Source organism: Pongo abelii, chromosome 18 (assembly GCF_028885655.2).
Source record: "Pongo abelii isolate AG06213 chromosome 18, NHGRI_mPonAbe1-v2.0_pri, whole genome shotgun sequence".
Lineage (NCBI taxonomy): Eukaryota > Metazoa > Chordata > Mammalia > Primates > Hominidae > Pongo > Pongo abelii.
The window spans coordinates 73,981,363-73,998,877 of record NC_072003.2 but is presented as its reverse complement, the minus strand read 5'-3'; the positions used below and the strand labels follow the sequence as shown (position 1 = coordinate 73,998,877).

General features: G+C 49.3%; 1 protein-coding gene across 2 annotated transcripts in view; it reads left to right on the top strand.

Moving 5' to 3' along the window:
* FA2H (fatty acid 2-hydroxylase) overlaps positions 1 to 10,348 on the top strand; it is a 62,971-nt gene extending 52,623 nt beyond the window's left edge. Inside the window, exons 5-7 of one of the 2 annotated variants that reach the window (XM_024233591.3) lie at positions 4,165 to 4,337; positions 6,736 to 6,988; positions 9,064 to 10,348. In XM_024233591.3, the coding sequence (XP_024089359.1) occupies positions 4,165 to 4,337; positions 6,736 to 6,988; positions 9,064 to 9,143 (506 nt within the window). In that variant the 3' untranslated portion in view covers positions 9,144 to 10,348. Of the gene's footprint in view, positions 1 to 4,164; positions 4,338 to 6,735; positions 7,506 to 9,063 lie in introns of those variants that run through there. The other variant, XM_054534131.1, reaches the window with a different exon arrangement.
* Positions 10,349 to 17,515: the final 7,167 nt, after the last annotated feature.

Here is a 17,515-nt window from a genome sequence, read left to right as displayed (position 1 = left end):
ATTGAGCTGAGAGGCAGAGGGTCCAGGTTTGGACCCTGGGGACAGAGGGAGAGTTTCTAAGATGGAGCCTGAGCAGGGAGATCCAGAGAAGAGGAGAAAAGCCAAGTGTGGCAACAGGCAGAAGGTGGAGCTATGGATTCCAACGTTATGGCTCCCAGATCCTTTGAGAATTTTAGAAACTGTGGACACAGTACAGAGAAAAAATGCCTATAGGTGTACAATTTGATATATTAGCAAGTTCACAGACACTCTGCAATCCAACTTAGTACCCTCGGATATTCATAAGCCTCAGGTTAAATGCCTAGGCAGCTGCAGATTGAAGAAGAGAGTAGTGCTAATGTCATATGCCACAGCCAGGTTAGAGGTGGACTAAAAAATTTGCTTAGATTTGGCAAGAAAGACATCATGAATAGCCTTTGAAGTTCTGGTGGTTTGGGGCAGAAGACAGATTTTTTTTTTTTTTTTTTTTTTTGAGATGGAGTTTCACTCTTATTGCCCATGCTGGAGTGTAATGGCACGATCTTGGCTCACCACAACCTCTGCCTCTCGGGTTCAAGTGATTCTCCTGCCTCAGCCTCCCAGGTAGCTGGGATTACAGGCATGCACCACCATGCCGGCTAATTTTTGTATTTTTAGAGACAGAGTTTCTCCATGTTGGTCAGGCTGGTCTTGAACTCCCGACCTCAGCTGATCCGCCCACCTTGGCCTCCCAAAGTGCTGCAATTACAGGCATGAGCCACTGCACCTGGCCCAGAAGACAGATTTTTAAGGACTTGACAAGCCAGTAGGAAGTGGCAAAGTGGAGCCATGAGTCCAACCTACATTTTTTTTCTTTTTTTCTTTTTAAGACAGGGTCTTGCTCTGTCATCCAGGCTGCAGTGCAATGGTGCAATCATAGCTTACTGCAGGCTTGAACTACTGGGCTCAAGTGATCCCCCTGCCTCAGCCTCCTCAGTAGCTGGGACTACAGGCATGAGCCACCATGCCCAGCTAATTTTTTTACTTTTTGTTGAGGCGGGGTCTCACTGTGTTGCCCAGGCTGGCCTCAAACTCCTGGGCTCAAACGATCTTCCCACCTCAGCCTCTCAAAGTGCTGGGATTACAGGCATGAGCCCCCCATGTTCAGCCTAGCCTGGCTTTTTAGGAGCCTTGATGATGAAGGGGCTGAGTCCATGATGGGAAAGTCTTGCTCGGAAAGATGAGCAGAAGAGCCGGGAGAAAAGGAGAGACTGAAGGAGCCCAGAGGAGTCCCTTGGGAGGGAGGGTGGGACGAGGCGGCTGAGGGCTTTGCACTGCCAAGCAAGGGGAGCCTGGCAAGTCATGGACTTTGGGCCTCCACGTCCTCAATCATGCAGGCAATGCAGGGCTTCCCTTGTAAGGCTGTGGTGAGATGAAATAGGAAGTAATCCATGCAAGGCCCTTGGGTGGTGCCTGGCACACAGGAATCAGTCAGGACACATCTGCTGTTACTGTTGCTCTGATCATCCAGCACCCGCGTGCCGGTGCACACCTCTTCCCTGAGAAGCAAGGAGGATGCGCCTGGGTACCGGCAGAATGCGGTGTGCTTGGAAGTTGGGGGAAGTATGTGGAGGGGATAGTTCCTCCCCAACCCCAGGGCCTCTCTTCTCTGTGAAGTAGGAGGCTGCGTGGAAGGAGCGGCGGTAAAGGGGAGTAGAGAATGTCCAAGGGCAGTGGGGAGGGAGCTGAACTTGAAGATGCACAGGGATCATCCATCAGGCTGTGTCTAGGGTCTTGCAGAGGTTAAAGGTGCCAGACCCACAGCTGTGTGAGTCTCCATGCTCAGCAGCTTGGGTATGGGGTACAAAGGCAGGTTCCTGCGCTGACCCAGGGGTGAGGGTTCATGGGCGCAGGTGAGGGAGATGGAGTAAGGGTTAAAAGAGAATGGCTAGGCCAAGCATGGTGGCTCACGCCTGTAATCCCAGCCCTTTGGGAGGCCAAGGTGGGTGGATCACTTGAGGTCAGGAGCTCGAGACCAGCCTGACCAACATGTTGAAATTCCGTCTCTACTAAAAATACAAAAATTAGTTGGGCATGGTGGCGCACGCCTATAATCCCAGCTACCCGGGAGGCTGAGGCAGGAGAATCACTTGAACCTGGGAGGTGGAGGCTGCAGTGAGCCGAGATCGTGCCATTGCACTCCAGCCTGGGTGACAAGAGCGAAACTGCCTCACAAAAAAAAGAGAAAGAGAATGGCTAGCTTTGGAAAACAGTCTGGCTGTTCCTCAAACACTCCTGGTCTTGTACCCAAGAGAAAGGACAACATCTTTTCACACCGAAACCTCTACACGAATGTGCATAGCAGCACTATTCACAATAGCTAAGAGCTACAAACAGCCCAGGTGTCCCTCAACTGATGGATGGATGAATAAAGTTTGAATATCATTCAACCTTAAAAAGGAATGGAGCTCTAATACATGCTACAACATGGGTGAACGTTGAACATATTTGGTAAGAGAAGCCGGTCATAAAAGACCATATGTCATATCATTCAATTGATGTGAAATGTCCAGAATAGGCAAATCCAACAAAGAGGAAGTAGACCTGTAGCTTCCTAGGGTTGGGAGGGTCTGAGAAGAAATGGGGAGTGGCTGCTAATGGGTACAGGGGCTTGGCGGGAAGTGATAAAAATGTTGTAAAATTGACTGGGGTGATGGTTTAACAAGTCTGTGAATATACTAAAAAGCACTGAATTATATATTTTATTTGGATGAATTATATGGATGTGAATTAGATTTCAATAAAGCCGTTAAGAAGAGAGAAGATATGGCCAAAGCTATGGTTTGTAGAGAAAAGAAACAAAGCTAAGAGGATGAGGGTGGGCCGGGCATGGTGGCTCATGTCTGTAATCCCAGCAATTTGGGAGGCTGAGGAGGGCAGATCACTTGAGGTCAGGAGTTCAAGACCAGCCTGGATAACATGGTGAAACCCCATCTCTACTAAAAATACAAAAATTAGCCAGGTGTGGTGGCACACACCTGTAATCCCAGCTACTCAGGAGGCTGAGGCAGGAGAATCACTTGAACCCGGGAGGTGGAGGTTGCAGTGAGCTGAGATCACACCACTGCACTCCAGCCTAGGCAACAGAGCAAGACCCTATCTCAAAAAAAAAAAAAAAAAAAAAAAAAAGGGTGAGGATGAATATGGAGCAAACAGGAACGACAGCTGAAATCTCCATGAGGTCAAAGAATGAATGAGGTGGAGGAAAGAGCTGAAAGCTGCTAGGTTTGCAGGCTGTCTCCGGAGGGTGGTGGGAAGCATGTGCTTGAAGATGGTGCCCTGTCTCCAGTCTTCTCCTCTCCACCTAGGCTGATCATCTTCAGTGTTTTCACATCTTCCTCCTGTGCTATGATTTCAGGTCTTGTCTGTTGAGATCTCGGTGCTTGTTTTTTCTTGTCTTTCCTGCCCCGTGGTCCCTGGTGGTTGACACTTCCCATCATTAACACCCTGGAGGCCGGGCACAGTGGCTCCCTTCTGTTATCTCAGCACTTTGGGAGGCCAAGGCGAGAGAATTGCTTGAGTCCAGGAGTTTGAGGCCAGCCTGGGCAACATAGCAAGATCTCATCTCTACAAAAAAAATAAAAATAAAAAATAAATTAAAAATTAGCTGGGTGCGGTGGCATGCGCCCGTGGTCCCAGCTACTTGAGAAGCTGAGGTGGAAGGATCGCTTGAGCCAGGAATGGGAGGCTGCAGTAAGATGTAATCACACCACTGCACTCCAGCACTCCAGCACTCCCATCTTCCAACCTGGGCGACACAGAGATACCTTGTCTCAAGATAATAATAACAACGCCCTGGCTCAGGAGTGTCGCCTTCTCGTCTCCAATGTCCTTGGGGCAAGGTCACCCTTCCAGGTAAAGGCCCAGCCCCAGCCACAGCCACTCCTCCAACAGCCTCTGTAAGGAGGATGTCAGGCCTCCAGCCAGTGGCCCATCACTCCTGTAAAGGACTTCCCAGACCCAGACCAGAGCCCTGCAGCCTCCTTCCCATTTTCACTCAAGGACCCCAGCAGTATGGCCTGGCCCTGTAGCTGTCCAACAGAGGGCAGCAGCTCCCGAGCTGATGGGGATGGTGAGGCGGGGGCACCTGGAGCTACCAGGCTGCTGTGCACCGGTCCTCACCTCGCTCTCCCTGCCACCCTGCAGAGTACACGGTGGCAGTGCCCAAGTCCATGTTCCCCGGGCTCTTCATGCTGGGGACATTCCTCTGGAGCCTCATCGAGTACCTCATCCACCGCTTCCTGTTCCACATGAAGCCCCCCAGTGACAGCTATTACCTCATCATGCTGCACTTCGTCATGCACGGCCAGCATCACAAGGTGAGCAGGGCAGGGTCCCAGCCCGGACCTTGCATGTGCAGCCCGAGAGGGCCCGGCAGCCAGTGGCAGCTTCAGGTGCTGCGGAGCCTCCTGGGAGTCTGGCTGTGGGTTGGGAGGGACAGGACATTTGATGTGACTCACAGGGGCAACTGGGTTGGGCATCCAAACCTGAGCCAGGCGGGGACAGCATGGGTGTGCAGCATCATGCTGACCCCAGGCCCTCTGCACCCTTGTTTATGCATCACCTTTAATCCTTGAAACAACTCATTCATTCGTTCATTCAGCAAATGCCCAGTGAGTGCCTCCTGTGTGCGAGACACTGTTCTAGACATCATTGAACAAAACAACAAAAAGCCTTGCTCTCCTGGAGCTTGTCCTGAAAACAGTCCCATGGTTCTCCCCGTTCCACAGAGCAGGAGACCGAGGCCTAGGAGAACTAAGGAACTTGCCCCAGGTCATACTTGGCACAGCCAGGATGTTGTACCCCATTCTGGGGATTCCAGAGTCTGTGCTGTCAATCACCCTTCCCCTGAGGCCCTTCGAGGACTCCACGACAGTCCCAGAAGCTGGCCCTAGAAGATAGGTCTGCCCAAAGGAAGCTACCTCCCCTATACCCTCTACTGCCTCTCTGTCCCTGCATTGTGCTGTCCTTGGCCCGTCCCAGGCTGTTCCCCAGCCGGTCTCCACACTCTGTTCTCTGCTGGGTGTAAATTAGAGAAAATATGGCAGATATGATACTTTCAGGACACCAGTTTAGACCCTGATGTTGCTGATACTGAACGTGGGTTTCACCTTGGTTTCCCAGCAGCAACTTAATCCAGTTCATCTCAATGAGCCGATTCAGGGTTTGATCGGCCGCCTGGGAGAGTCCTCAGGTTGGTTGGCTGTGGTCCTCCCAGCGGCTCTCCCCAGAGTTGATCTGCATCCTAGGGGGCTTTCCTAGGGGCCAGTATCGGGGTGGGTGCCCAGTCCTGGGCCAACCTGTCTCTCAGGTATGCTCTCAGAGGTAGCGCAGCCCAGGCCTGGCCTGTGTCCTCCAGCCTTACCTGGCCTCTGCTCTCCAGAGCTCACTGCATCTGCTGCTGTGTCACTTGCCCTGTTTGTGAAGCCTTTTCAGATCCACTGCCCTGTCAGCTATCTTTCCCATCCACAGGGGACACCAGAACCTTCTGGGGACCTGCTCAGGCCATTCTGGGGCCCCAGGGGCTGTCTCAGGCTCCCTCTTCTGAGACACTTCCACCCCAGTCTGTCCAGTCCCCTGCTGCCACACCATGAGGACCCGAGGAGATTGTATGGCCTGTAGCCACGTGGGCTCCAATCAGGAACGTGTTCTCAGATCCCCAAACCTATCCATCTAAGGATCCTGATCCAGCTGTGACCTGGAGCTGGCCCATACCAGCTCACAAGAGCACCCATGCACATCCTTTCCTGTTTCTGTTCCAGTGACGCCACCTCGGCGCTTGAAAGCGCCAGGGCAGGAGTTTTTACACTGCAGGAATTAGCAAACGCTACCAATCAGGGCTCTCCCTCCCTCCCTTTATTTCCCCCTCCCTCATTCCCCAGCTCTCTCCCTTCCTCCTTTTCCTGAGAGCTGCTTTTCCAGCACACCACTGGTCCTGTTGTTCCTGGTCTGAAGGGAGGGAGGCCCACGCCAGCATCTCACTCTGTCACTGTCACCTGCTTTCTCTCTCTCTCCTCCAGCCCAGAGAGGCTGCAGGATTCTCTTCTCAGAATCCTCACCAAGCCATAGCTAAGATCTCACCTCTATGCCAGGCCCTCGGCTTCTGAAGCTCAAGGGCCATGGTGAAGCGGTATTCTCTGGTTCACTGTGGCGACACCCCCTTGGAACAAAAAAGGCCTTCTGTTTGGACATGGGGGTGGGGAGGACACCTCTAGTGACACTTCCAGGTCATCCCACCACAGAGGCTGCATTAACCTCAGCCGCCCTCAGTGCCTTGCTCTCCCAGACAACATCAGGCCTCAGTCTAGGTGCCCTGTCTCCAGAATGCCCCTCTAGCCAGGGGCACGGCATTTAGGGATGGGATACCTGTCTAGCACCTGACAAATTCCAGAGTCACAGTGGCCTCTAGAGCATGAGATGGGCTCTGAGCCACCGGCACACCCCGCCCAACCTGCCCATCCCGCCCATCCCATGTTCCTCTGCAATCTGCCAGGTCCCAAATGGGGACACAATGGCTCACAAATGGGGAGGAAGACAATCTCTCCAGGTCTTCCAGACGGGGTGGCCCACCCTCCCCAAAGCCACCAAAGGTGCCAAGCCTATGCAGTGGAATGTCTGGGCCGCTCTGCCCGTGTCCTCTGCAGGGAGCGGCCGGGGCTTGGCCAGCTGCTGGGGCTGCTTGGCTGCCTCCTGATGCCCAAGCCTCTCCATCTGCAGGCACCCTTCGACGGCTCCCGCCTGGTCTTCCCCCCTGTGCCAGCCTCCCTGGTGATCGGCGTCTTCTACTTGTGCATGCAGCTCATCCTGCCCGAGGCGGTGGGGGGCACTGTGTTTGCGGGGGGCCTCCTGGGCTACGTCCTCTACGACATGACCCATTACTACCTGCACTTCGGCTCGCCGCACAAGGGCTCCTACCTGTACAAACTGAAGGCCCACCACGTCAAGCACCACTTTGCACATCAGAAGTCAGGTGAGGATGGGCCTGGGCTTCCCAGCCCCCATATGTGTTCATTGATTTATTTGCCAAATACCATCGAGCTCCTGGGAACGGCGAGGCAGTGTTCCGTGTACTGTACTGGGCATATACAGACGGTTCCCTCTACTCTCTTCCCGGGTGCAGACAGCTGTGCAGAGACAGGCAAGGACATCAATAAATGGCAAAGATTTCAAAGTGTGATAAATGCCAGAAAGAAAATAAAGGGGCCGGGCGTGGTGGCTTACACCTGTAATCCCAGCCAAGGGGATTGGGAAGCCAAGGCAGGTGGATCACTTGAGGTCAGGAGTTTGGGACCAGCCTGGCCAACATAGTGAAAGTTGTCTCCACTAGAAATACAAAAATTAGCGGGGTGTGGTGGTGCCCACCTGTAATCTCAGCTACTTGGGAGGCTGAGGCATGAGAATAGCTTGAATCCAGGAGGCAGAAGCTACGGTGAGCTAAGATTGCACCACTGCACTCCAGCCTGGGCGACAGAGCAAGGCTCTGTCTTAAAAAAAAAAAAGAAGAAGAAAATAAAGCAAGGTGATGGAATATCACACAGGTGGAGGAGGGTACAGCGATTTCCATTAAAATATTATGTGGGCCACATATGTGATTTTAAATTTTCTAGTGGCCACACTAAGACATGAAAATAAACAGATGAAAAGAATTTTAATAACATTTACTTAACCTAATATAAGCAAATTATTATTTCAACATGTAATCAACATTAAAAAATCATTAGTGGCTGGGCGCAGTGGCTCAGGCCTATAATCCCAGCACTATAGGAGGTGGAGGCAGGGGATTGCTTGAAGCCAGGAGTTCCAGACCAGTCTGGGAAACATAGCAAGACCTTGTCTCTACATAAAAAAATTTTAATTTTCCATGTGTGGTGATGTGCACCTGTAATCTCAGCTACCTAGAAGGCTGAGGCAAGAGGATCATTTGAGCCCAGGAGTTTGAGGCAGCAATGAGCTATGATCATGCCACTGTACCCCAGCCTGGGTGACAGAGCAAGACCCTTTTTGTAAAGTCTCTTTAAAAAAAATAATAATTAGCAACTCTTATACTAAGTCTTTGAAATCTAAGGTGTATTTTGCGCTTACAGCACATCTCAATTCAGATACTAAAGTTTCATTAGAAATACTAGATCCATATCTAGATTTTATAAAATTTGCAAACAGTAGTTCACATAGGTAAGTTGCTCCAAACATACTTAAAAATTTTCCAGTAACACACTTTAGGAGACTGAGACAGGCAGATCACCTGAGGTCAGGAGTTCAAGACCAGCCTGGCCAACATGTTGAAACGCCCTCTCTACTAAAAACACAAAAAATTAGCTGGATGTGGTGGTGCGCGCCTGTAATCCCAGCTACTCAGGAGGCTGGGGAAGGAGAATCTCTTGGACCCAGGAGGCGGAGGTTGCAGTGAGCCAAGATCACACCAGTGCACTCCAGCCTGAGCAACAAGAGCGAAACTCCATCTCAAAAAAAAAAAAAAAAAATTCCAGTAACTGAATCAAGCATCAGTTTTTACATTGACATGTTAATTCATCAGAATTAAATGAAGTTAGAAATTCAGTTTCTCTGGAGCTCTAGCCACATTTCTAGTGCTCAGTAGCCATGTGTGGCTAGGGGCTAGTTGGACAGCAAAGAGATTAAATGGTCCAGGTGTCATTGCAGAGGTGCCATTAGAGCTAAGACCCTAATGAAGAGAAACCAGCATCTGGCATCCCAGGAGCGACTGGTGCAAAGCCCTGAGGCAGGAATGAACTTGGCCCCCAAGGAAGGGGAAGGAGATGGAGGTGGGGGGTGGGAGGGGGCCACGTATCCTAGAAACAAAGGCCAGATAAGGAATTAGGGTTTATTCCAGCTTCATGCTGGGGACAATAAAAGACACAGGTTCCCCACCCTTGACTTCTGCCAGGATGGCCTCGGGAGTTGGGAAGGCCAAGGGGACAGATATTGACATTGTCTCCACCTCTTATCCCTCCCCTGGCACCCTTCCCAAGCCAGCGCACGCCTGCTCCTTCAATGCCTCATCTTCTCCCCATTTGTCTCCCTCTCTAGGATTTGGTATCAGCACTAAATTGTGGGATTACTGTTTCCACACCCTCACTCCAGAGAAACCCCACCTGAAGACGCAGTGACAACTGCCACCCCCTCCGTCCTGCCCTCAGCCCAGCCCTGGCCCCTTCCCGACCCCCACCCGCCATCCAGACCCCATTAAGAAGGTTGGCTTGGCCAGGCAGGATGGGCTCTGTCTGGCCCTGCGCCTAGTGGAAGGTGCTGAGGGGGCCCTGAGGCAGGACCGCCCTCCTGACCCCTAGTAGGAGGCTCACATCCACTTGGTGGCCAGGTGGCCCTTGGTGACCCGCTTCTTCCTGGAGCGTCCCTGCCTAGAGCTCAGCCCACAAGACTGCTTCAGGACCTGGCCACAGGTAGCAGCTGCAAGGGGAAATGAAGAAAACTGACCCCTCGTGGCCACCTGTGTCACTCTTGTGCCTTAGCATCGTGGGCTGCCTAGGAGCTGCCTGCATGGCACAGCTCCACGTTCACAGTCAGAAGTGGGTCTGTGGGACCTGTGGTCCCTGTCCTCCCTGCTGTCCCTTCTGGGGAGGATTTGGTGGCTCTGAGGTGGACAAAGAGCTCTCGCACGAAGAGACAGCATGATGCCTTCCACAGTCCACTCCAGACCCTGGGGCAGCCCCTCTGGCCCTGTCAGCTGTCTGTGTCATTGGGCCCAGGGTGGCTGGCAGGAGTCCCAGCTGCTTGCTTTAGGACCTGGCATCTTCTCTCGCCATCCCTCCCCTGCCTCCAGAATCACAGCCCTTCTCCCCAAGGGAGGCTGAAGAGGCTTCTCCACCGGTGGCAGCCCCACCCCGTCCCCGGCCATTCTTGGCCTCTACCCCACTCAGCCCCCTACTCGGGCCCTCCCAGAAGGAGCCACCTCTCAGTGCCTCACCTCCTCCTGCCTCCCAGTCTCCGCAGATGAGGTTCCTGCCCCTTCCTCCTCGTAACCAAAACCCTCACTGCTCCCAGGACGGTCTTATTTATAAACCAGACACATGTTCTTAGTCTGGTCCCAGACCAAGGAGCTGGTCAGACGGCCCTTTCTAATCCTACATGTTGAGCTTATGTAAAAAATGTTGTTTCCTCCTGTTTTTGGTTCTTTTCTTACCCACAAACCATTACTACTTGAAACTTAAAAAACTCGCCTAGTGTAAAGGCTAAAGAGAAGCAGTTTGACGGACCTTGTGATTTGTACTGTTTGCTGCGGAGCTATTTAAAGATTTTGGAATAAATATACAAAACTACGGTTGTGAAATAAAAACTTAAATTGTATATTTTGAAAAATAAAACACTGAAAAGAAACCAACAAAAATGAGTTGTTTATCAGACTCCCTCGTGGTTGGGAAGGGGCAGTGGTGTGGGGAGGGGTGGAGGGGTGGGGGATCGGTCCCCAGGGAGGGAGATTTTAGCCCTGACCAGGCTGGGTAGAATTGCTGGGGCATGGTGATGGTTAAAAGCTGACCAGCTCTCAGCTGGGTGGGATGGTGCATGCCTGTAATCCCAACATTTTGGGAGGCCACGATGGGAGGATCACTTGAGGCCAGGTGTTCAAGACGAATCCGCCCAAAATAGCAAAACTCCATCTCTAAAAATAAAAGAAAACAAGACAAAAGAAAACAAAACAAAACAAAAGGAGAAAGCTGACTGACTCTTATTCTCTCACTCGGCTTTATTCTGTTTCTAAATTCTCTGCAGACAGCATCTCCTCTTATTGCCTGCACCTGGGATGCATTGTACCCACAAACTACTTTGATCCGCCACTGGGGAGGGATCTCTTCTGGAGTTTATCTAACCCAAACTGAGCTTCCGGTTGACTTTCCTAAAACAGAGGGAGAAAGGCTCCAGCAACAAACGCGCATAGTGGGAACTAGAACCTCAAGCAGCTCAGTCTCGGTGAAACTGTTGCTTGTCTTTCTCTGCTGCCCTATCAGAACCACCTAGGAAGCTGCCAAAGTGCAGCTCCAGGGCCTCGCACTCAGGGCCAAGGGGGTTGGTCCTGGACTCACCTGTCTGAGGACACGGAAGCGGAAGCAAGCTGATGTTGGGGAGCCTCAGGGAGGGAGCCCCGAACTCTGCTATGTCTCCCTGCTCTGGCACTCATAGGGGCAGCTTTATGCCTGCAGCTCCCAGCCTGAAGATAAGCAGGGCCTGTCGGAGCCACCCATCACTCGAGTCCCTGAAGCCTGCCACCGGAACCCAGCCTGTCCAAGCAGCAGAACTCATAACCTTCATATACTGATGGAGCTGAGCAGCTCATCCTAGACCATCACACCCAGGGGGAGGGACGCAGAGGAGGAACACAGGAGGAACTCTGCAAGTGTAAACACACATGGCCACAGCAGGAGAAAAAGCCTAAGGTGAGCAAGATTTAGCAAAAAAAAAAAAAAAAAAAAAAGAAAGAAAATTTTCTTTAAGAAGAGTGAAACAGGCTGGGCACAGTGGCTCACACCTGTAATCCTAGCATTCGGGAGGCCGAGGCAGGTGGATCACTTGAGGTCAGCAGTTCAAGACCAGCCTGCCCAACATGGTGAAACCCCATCTCTACTAAAAATACAAAAATTAGCTGGGCATGGTGGCATGCACCTGTAATCCCAGCTACTCAGGAGGCTGAGGCAGGAGAATTGCTTGAACCCGGGAGGTGGAGGTTGCAGTGAGCTGAGATTGTGACACTGCACTCCAGCCTGGGCAACAGAGCAAGACTCCATCTCAAAACAAAACAAAACAAAACGAACAAACAAAAAAACAATGAAACAGACTGGACATGGAGGCTTATGCCTATAATCCCAACACTTTAGGAGGCCGAGGCAGGCAGATCGCTTTAGCTCAGGAATTTGAGACCAGCCTGGGCAACATAGTGAGACCCCATCTCTACAAAAAATAAAGAAAATTACCTGAGTGTGGTGGTACACACGTGTAGTCCCAGCTACTTGGGAGGCTGAGGTGGGAGGATCACTTGAGCCCAGGAGGTTGTGGCTGCAGTGAGCTGTGATCACACCACTGCATTCCAGCCTGGGCAACAGAGTGAGACCCTGTCTCAAAAAAAAAAAGAAGTAAAACAAAACTAATAAGAAAGGCCAAAAAATAAGTGAGTTTATAGCATGGTAATGAGAAGATTTAGAAAAAAAGTGACAACACGAAACCAAGCCCACCTATTAATGAAAAGTCCAATTGGTGAAAATCTGACAGATTCTCCCAGAGCTCCCCATGGCACCACTATAACTGTCCAGTGGGGTTGGGAGTATCCACAAGGCCTTTTGGAGAGAGAGCAAGTCCCACCTCACAGGAACTGGAGAGTGCAGAGGTAATTGCCTGCATTTTCTTTCTTTCTTTTTTTTTTTTCAGACAGAGTCTCGCTCTGTCGCCCAGGCTGGAGTGCAGTGGCATGATCTCGGCTCACTGCAACCTCCGCCTCCTGGGTTCACGCCATTCTCCCGCCTCAGCCTCCCAAGTAACTGGGACTACAGGTGCTCGCCACCACACCTGATAATTTTCGTATTTTTAGTAGAGATGGAGTTTCAGCATGTTGCACAGACTGGTCTCAAACTCCTGACCTCAGGCAATCCTCCCACTTCAGCCTCCCAAAGTGCTGGGATTACAGGCGTGAGCCACCGCACCCGACCATATTGCCTGCATTTTCACAGCAGGGCAAAATACAGGAAGGCCACGAGGCCTGCAATCCCCAAGCAGTTAGTGCTCACGGAGCAGCCCCTACCTCAGTGATCATCTGGGGGAGCTGGAGGATTTTGCCATCAAGTGTAAGAGGCAAAGATTAGATGTTAGAGGAAGCACAGGATATTATCAAAATGCCAACATATCTAGCCTGATGGGAAAAGCCTGGACCTGTGACGTGGGATTGCATTTATTCTTGTAGTGGGAGAGACACTAAACCAAAAAAGTTTTATGTTTGCTCAGGGAGGTGGCCATTGATTTATTTATAAGAGAGGTTCTCACTCTGTTGCCCATGCTAGGGTACAATGGCACGATCATAGCCTACTGCAGTCTTGACCTCCCAGACTCAAGACATCCTCCTACATCAGCCTCCCAAACAGCTGGGACCGCAGGCATGTACCACCGTGCCCAGCTAATTTTTTAATTTTTCTAAGTAGAGACAGGGTCTCTCTATGTTACTCAGACTGATCTCGAACTCCTGGGCTCAAGCAATCCTCCCAGCTCAGCCTCCCAAAGTGCTGGGATTACAGGCATGAGCCGCAACACCCAGCCAAGAGGGCCATTTAAATTCTGATCAGCATAAAGTAAATCTGCAGATTGACTGACCCTCAGTAGCCCTACAAATTTGCCTCACCTGATTCTCCAGGGATGACCCAGCTTCCATGGTCAAGAACAGACCAAAAAATAGCCATCATATTTATTTCTGGTATTGTGTTTGTATTTCCAGACATGCTGTCTTTGAGGGTTCCTTAGTTGATCTGAAGAACAGCCCTCTTAATTCTGCTCTGTTCCACTCCCCCGTTGGCTCTGACCTCTGATCTCTGCCTTTGAACTTTGTGTGACTTTTTATTGTGCCCAGCACAATGACCAACTTGTAACAGAGCCCAATAAATGCTCATCTTGTCTCCATCAGATCTCAGACGGTAACAGTAACTGGGCCTTGCCTCTCCACCTGTTCCCGGCCTCTGCTGCCCTCTGGTGGCAGCATGCAGCCCTACTCCATTATTACTGCCCTCGCGGGGACTGTTTTGGAAGCAGGTATCTGTGATTTCAAAATTCTAGCCTTTCCCAATTTACCCGTTCTGTTGACTTACGTTCTTGACTCATCTGCCATTTTTGAGAGGAAGTTGGAAATATGTATATGAATAGTTCTAACTTTCAAAAAAGCCATAATGGTTGCAAAATTTCACCTGGAGTTTTCTTTACAGTTAGGTGTTTTGCCCAAAGACCACACCAGGCTCCAATGAATAAATGTTATCTATAAAGAATGCCACAAGATGAATGTAAAATTTGGAAAATTCCAGGACTCTCATCTCGTAAGTGTCTGTCCCATCTCAGACACCTATAGCGGAGAGGAAGAAATTTAAAAGAAGAAAAAAAATTTTGTTCTGGCAAAAGCAGTGGAGTTATATCTTCTTTTAGGTTCCCTAAAAATGGGATTACAGGCGTGGTGGCTCTCGCCTGTAATCCCAGCACTTTGGGAGGCCAAGACAGGCAGATCACCTGAGGTTGGGAGTTCGAGACCAGCCTGACCAACATGGAGAAACCCCATCTCTACTAAAAATACAAAATTAGCTGGGCGTGGTGGCAGATGCCTTTAATCCCAGCTACTTGGGAGGCTGAGGCAGGAGAATCTCTTGAACCCGGGAGGCAGAGGTTGAGGTGAGCCAAGATCGTACCATTGCACTCCAGCCTGGGCAGCAAGAACAAAATTCCATCTCAAACAAACAAACAAGCAAACAAAAAAAATCAAAACCTAAAATAAGCACATGGATGCAGGCAGCCTATTTGGGAGGTGATTGCAGAAATAAAGAGCAAGAACCAGGGAGGTCTAGAAAGGGAGAAGTTGGAGGAGCAGTGTAAGGTTGAGTATGTGAGGTTCTCCTACAGATTCTGTAAGGGCATCTTGAGAAGCATAGAGAAAACATATCGGAATTGTCCAATAGGACAGGAGGCTGGAGCATTTATCACCAGCTTCCACTCCTATGGGTGAGGACTGTCTTCAGGGACATCGATTCACCCTCACTTAGGGACTTCCCTGCCGTGCAAGCCAAGCAGATGCTGGCTTTGGCAGAAGTCCTTGGACAAAAGCAGGAAGATAGAGGTATGCATTTGCAGTGGGATTCTATCAGTACAAGTTGAGTATGAGCTTGCTAGGCAGGAGCTAGCCACTGGAACTGTGGCTGGAATGAAAGCTGAGACAGAGTTCACACAGAACCTTCCACTGCAATTGAGGCTAAGACCAGAGGCAGACAGAGGGAGCATGATGAGGAGGAACAGATGTGTTCGCTACAGACCCCAAAGGGTCATATCCTCAATGTTAGAGTTAACCAAGAGGAAACCACCTCCCCAGGGCACTGAAAGTGAAATGTCCTGCGTGGAGTGGGTAAAGGCTGAGGATGCAGAGCCACAAGGAGAGTCCTCATTGAGGTCTGAAGCCTGAATTTGTGAAAACCGGGTGATCTGAAACACCTCAAGCCAAAATTGTAATGTAAAATAGCCTAGTTGGTGGAGCCACAAGGCTCTCAGAGGAAGCAATTAAAATTGTTTTATGGAGAAATGTATCTTCAATTCAGGCCTCAAAAAAATCCCACAGGTAAAATTCCAAAGACTAGCCAGGCACGGTGGCTCATGCCTGTAATCCTAGCACTTTGGGAGGCCAAGGCAGGCAGATCACAAGATCAGGAGTTCGAGACCAGCCTGGCCGATATGGTGAAACCCCATCTCTACTAAAAATATAAAAAGTAGCCAGGCATGGTGGTGCATGCCTGTAGTCCCAGCTACTCGGGAGGCTGAGGCGGGAGAATCGCTTGAACCAGGAAAGTGGAGGTTGCAGTAAGCCGAGATTGCGCCAGTGCGCTTCAACCTGGATAACAGAGTGAGGTCTTGAAAAAAAAAACGTAAATAACTTAGGTAAATGTAATAGGATAAATGTCTATAAATGAACTTTTCATGTAATTTGAAATTTTTAAGTTATGTTAGGTTAAATAAACTAATAGATATTCGTTAAATGTCTGGGTCAATTTGTTTCATTAAAAAATAATAATTTTAATGAAATACAAGAACCATTTTTTATGACCCATATGAAAAATATTATTTTTTAATGAACAGAATTACTGAATATAAATACAAGTGTGTTCTCAGATGCTTACATTTTGTAAAAGATTACATTTATTGGGTCTATTAATACATCCAAAAATTTTATTATGGAAAAACATGTTTTTAAAAATTATGAAATGGGAGCCAGGGGGACTACTTGAAGCCAGTTCAAGACCAGCCTGGACAACATAGCAAGACCCTTTCTCTATGAAAAAATTTGAAAATTAGCCAGGTATAGTGGTACACCACCTGTAGTCTTAGCTACTTTGGAGGCTGAGGCAAGAGGATCACTTGAGCCCGGGAGTTTGAGGTTGCAGTGAGCTGTGATCACCCCACTGCACTCCAGCCTGGGCAATAGAGCAAGACCTTGCCTGGATAGTAACTCTTTCCTTCAACCTTTTCATTAACTCTTATAACTTTTTTTTCTCCCGTTCTAACTCTGCCCTTATGGCCTGACACTGAAATGTTTATCTTAAAGGCCTAGAAGAAAAATGCTTTCTTTTACTATAACTTGATTCTGTACTCTTGGCTACTCTTGATGTGTCTGAATTGTTGCCAGAAAACTTCCCATCCTGTTACTAAGAATCACCTACTCCCCTTATCAAGGTACAAGTTTTCTTGTTTACTTTCTTCCTTTTTTTTTTTTTGAGATGGAGTCTTGCTCTGTCGCTCAGGCTGGAGTGCAGTGGTGTGATCTCAGCTGACCGCAACCTCCGCCTCCCAGTTTCAAGCGATTCCCCTGTCTCAGCCTCCCCAGTAGCTGGGACTACAGGCGTGCACCACCACGCCCAGCTAATTTTTTTGTATTTTGGTAGAGACGGGATTTCACCATGTTGGCCGGGATGGTCTCAATCTCCTGACCTTGTTATCCTCCTGCCTCAGCCTCCCAAAGTGCTGGGATTACAGGCGTGAGCCACCACGCCCGGCCTACTTTCTTCTATAATACAGTGTATGCTCATAACCTTGGACAAATTCTTCTTGTGTCTGATTAAATTTTATTACTCTTTTCATCAGGTGTAACTTTCAGGTTATCTAAACAGCCTTCCTATAAAGAGAAACAATCACAGTACAGGAAGTTTTTCTTAATTTTTTTGGTAACTGGCCTTAAAAAAATAAATAAATAAAACAAAGAATTTATGTTTTATCAAGACAATTTCCTATGTTGTCTTTATTAGGTTTCAGTTACTTAGGAAAACTGAGCTTTAAATTGGTTAAGGTTTTTACATCCATGTAACTTTCTGTATTGCTTTTTATTATTATTATTATTATTATTATTATTATTATTATTATTATTATTTTAGACAGGGTCTTGCTCTGTTGCCCAGGCTGGAGTGTGGTGGCATGGGCTCAAGTGATCCTCCCACCTCAGCCTCCCAAGTAGCTGGGACTACAGGTGCACACCACCATGCCTGGCTATTTTTTTGTATTTTTGGTAGAGACTGGGTTTCACCATGTTGGCCAGGCTGGTCTCATATTCCTGGGCTCAAGTGATCTAACTGCCTCAGCCTCCCAAAGTGCTAGAATTATAGGCATGAGCCACTGCGCCCGGCTAGCCTCTGGATTCTTAAGGTATATTGGCTTGTAGTTTTCTTTTCTTGTGTCTTTATCTGGCTTTAGTATCCGAGTAATGCTGGTTTCTTAAAATGAGTCTCCTATTTTTGGAAGAGTTTGAGAATGATTG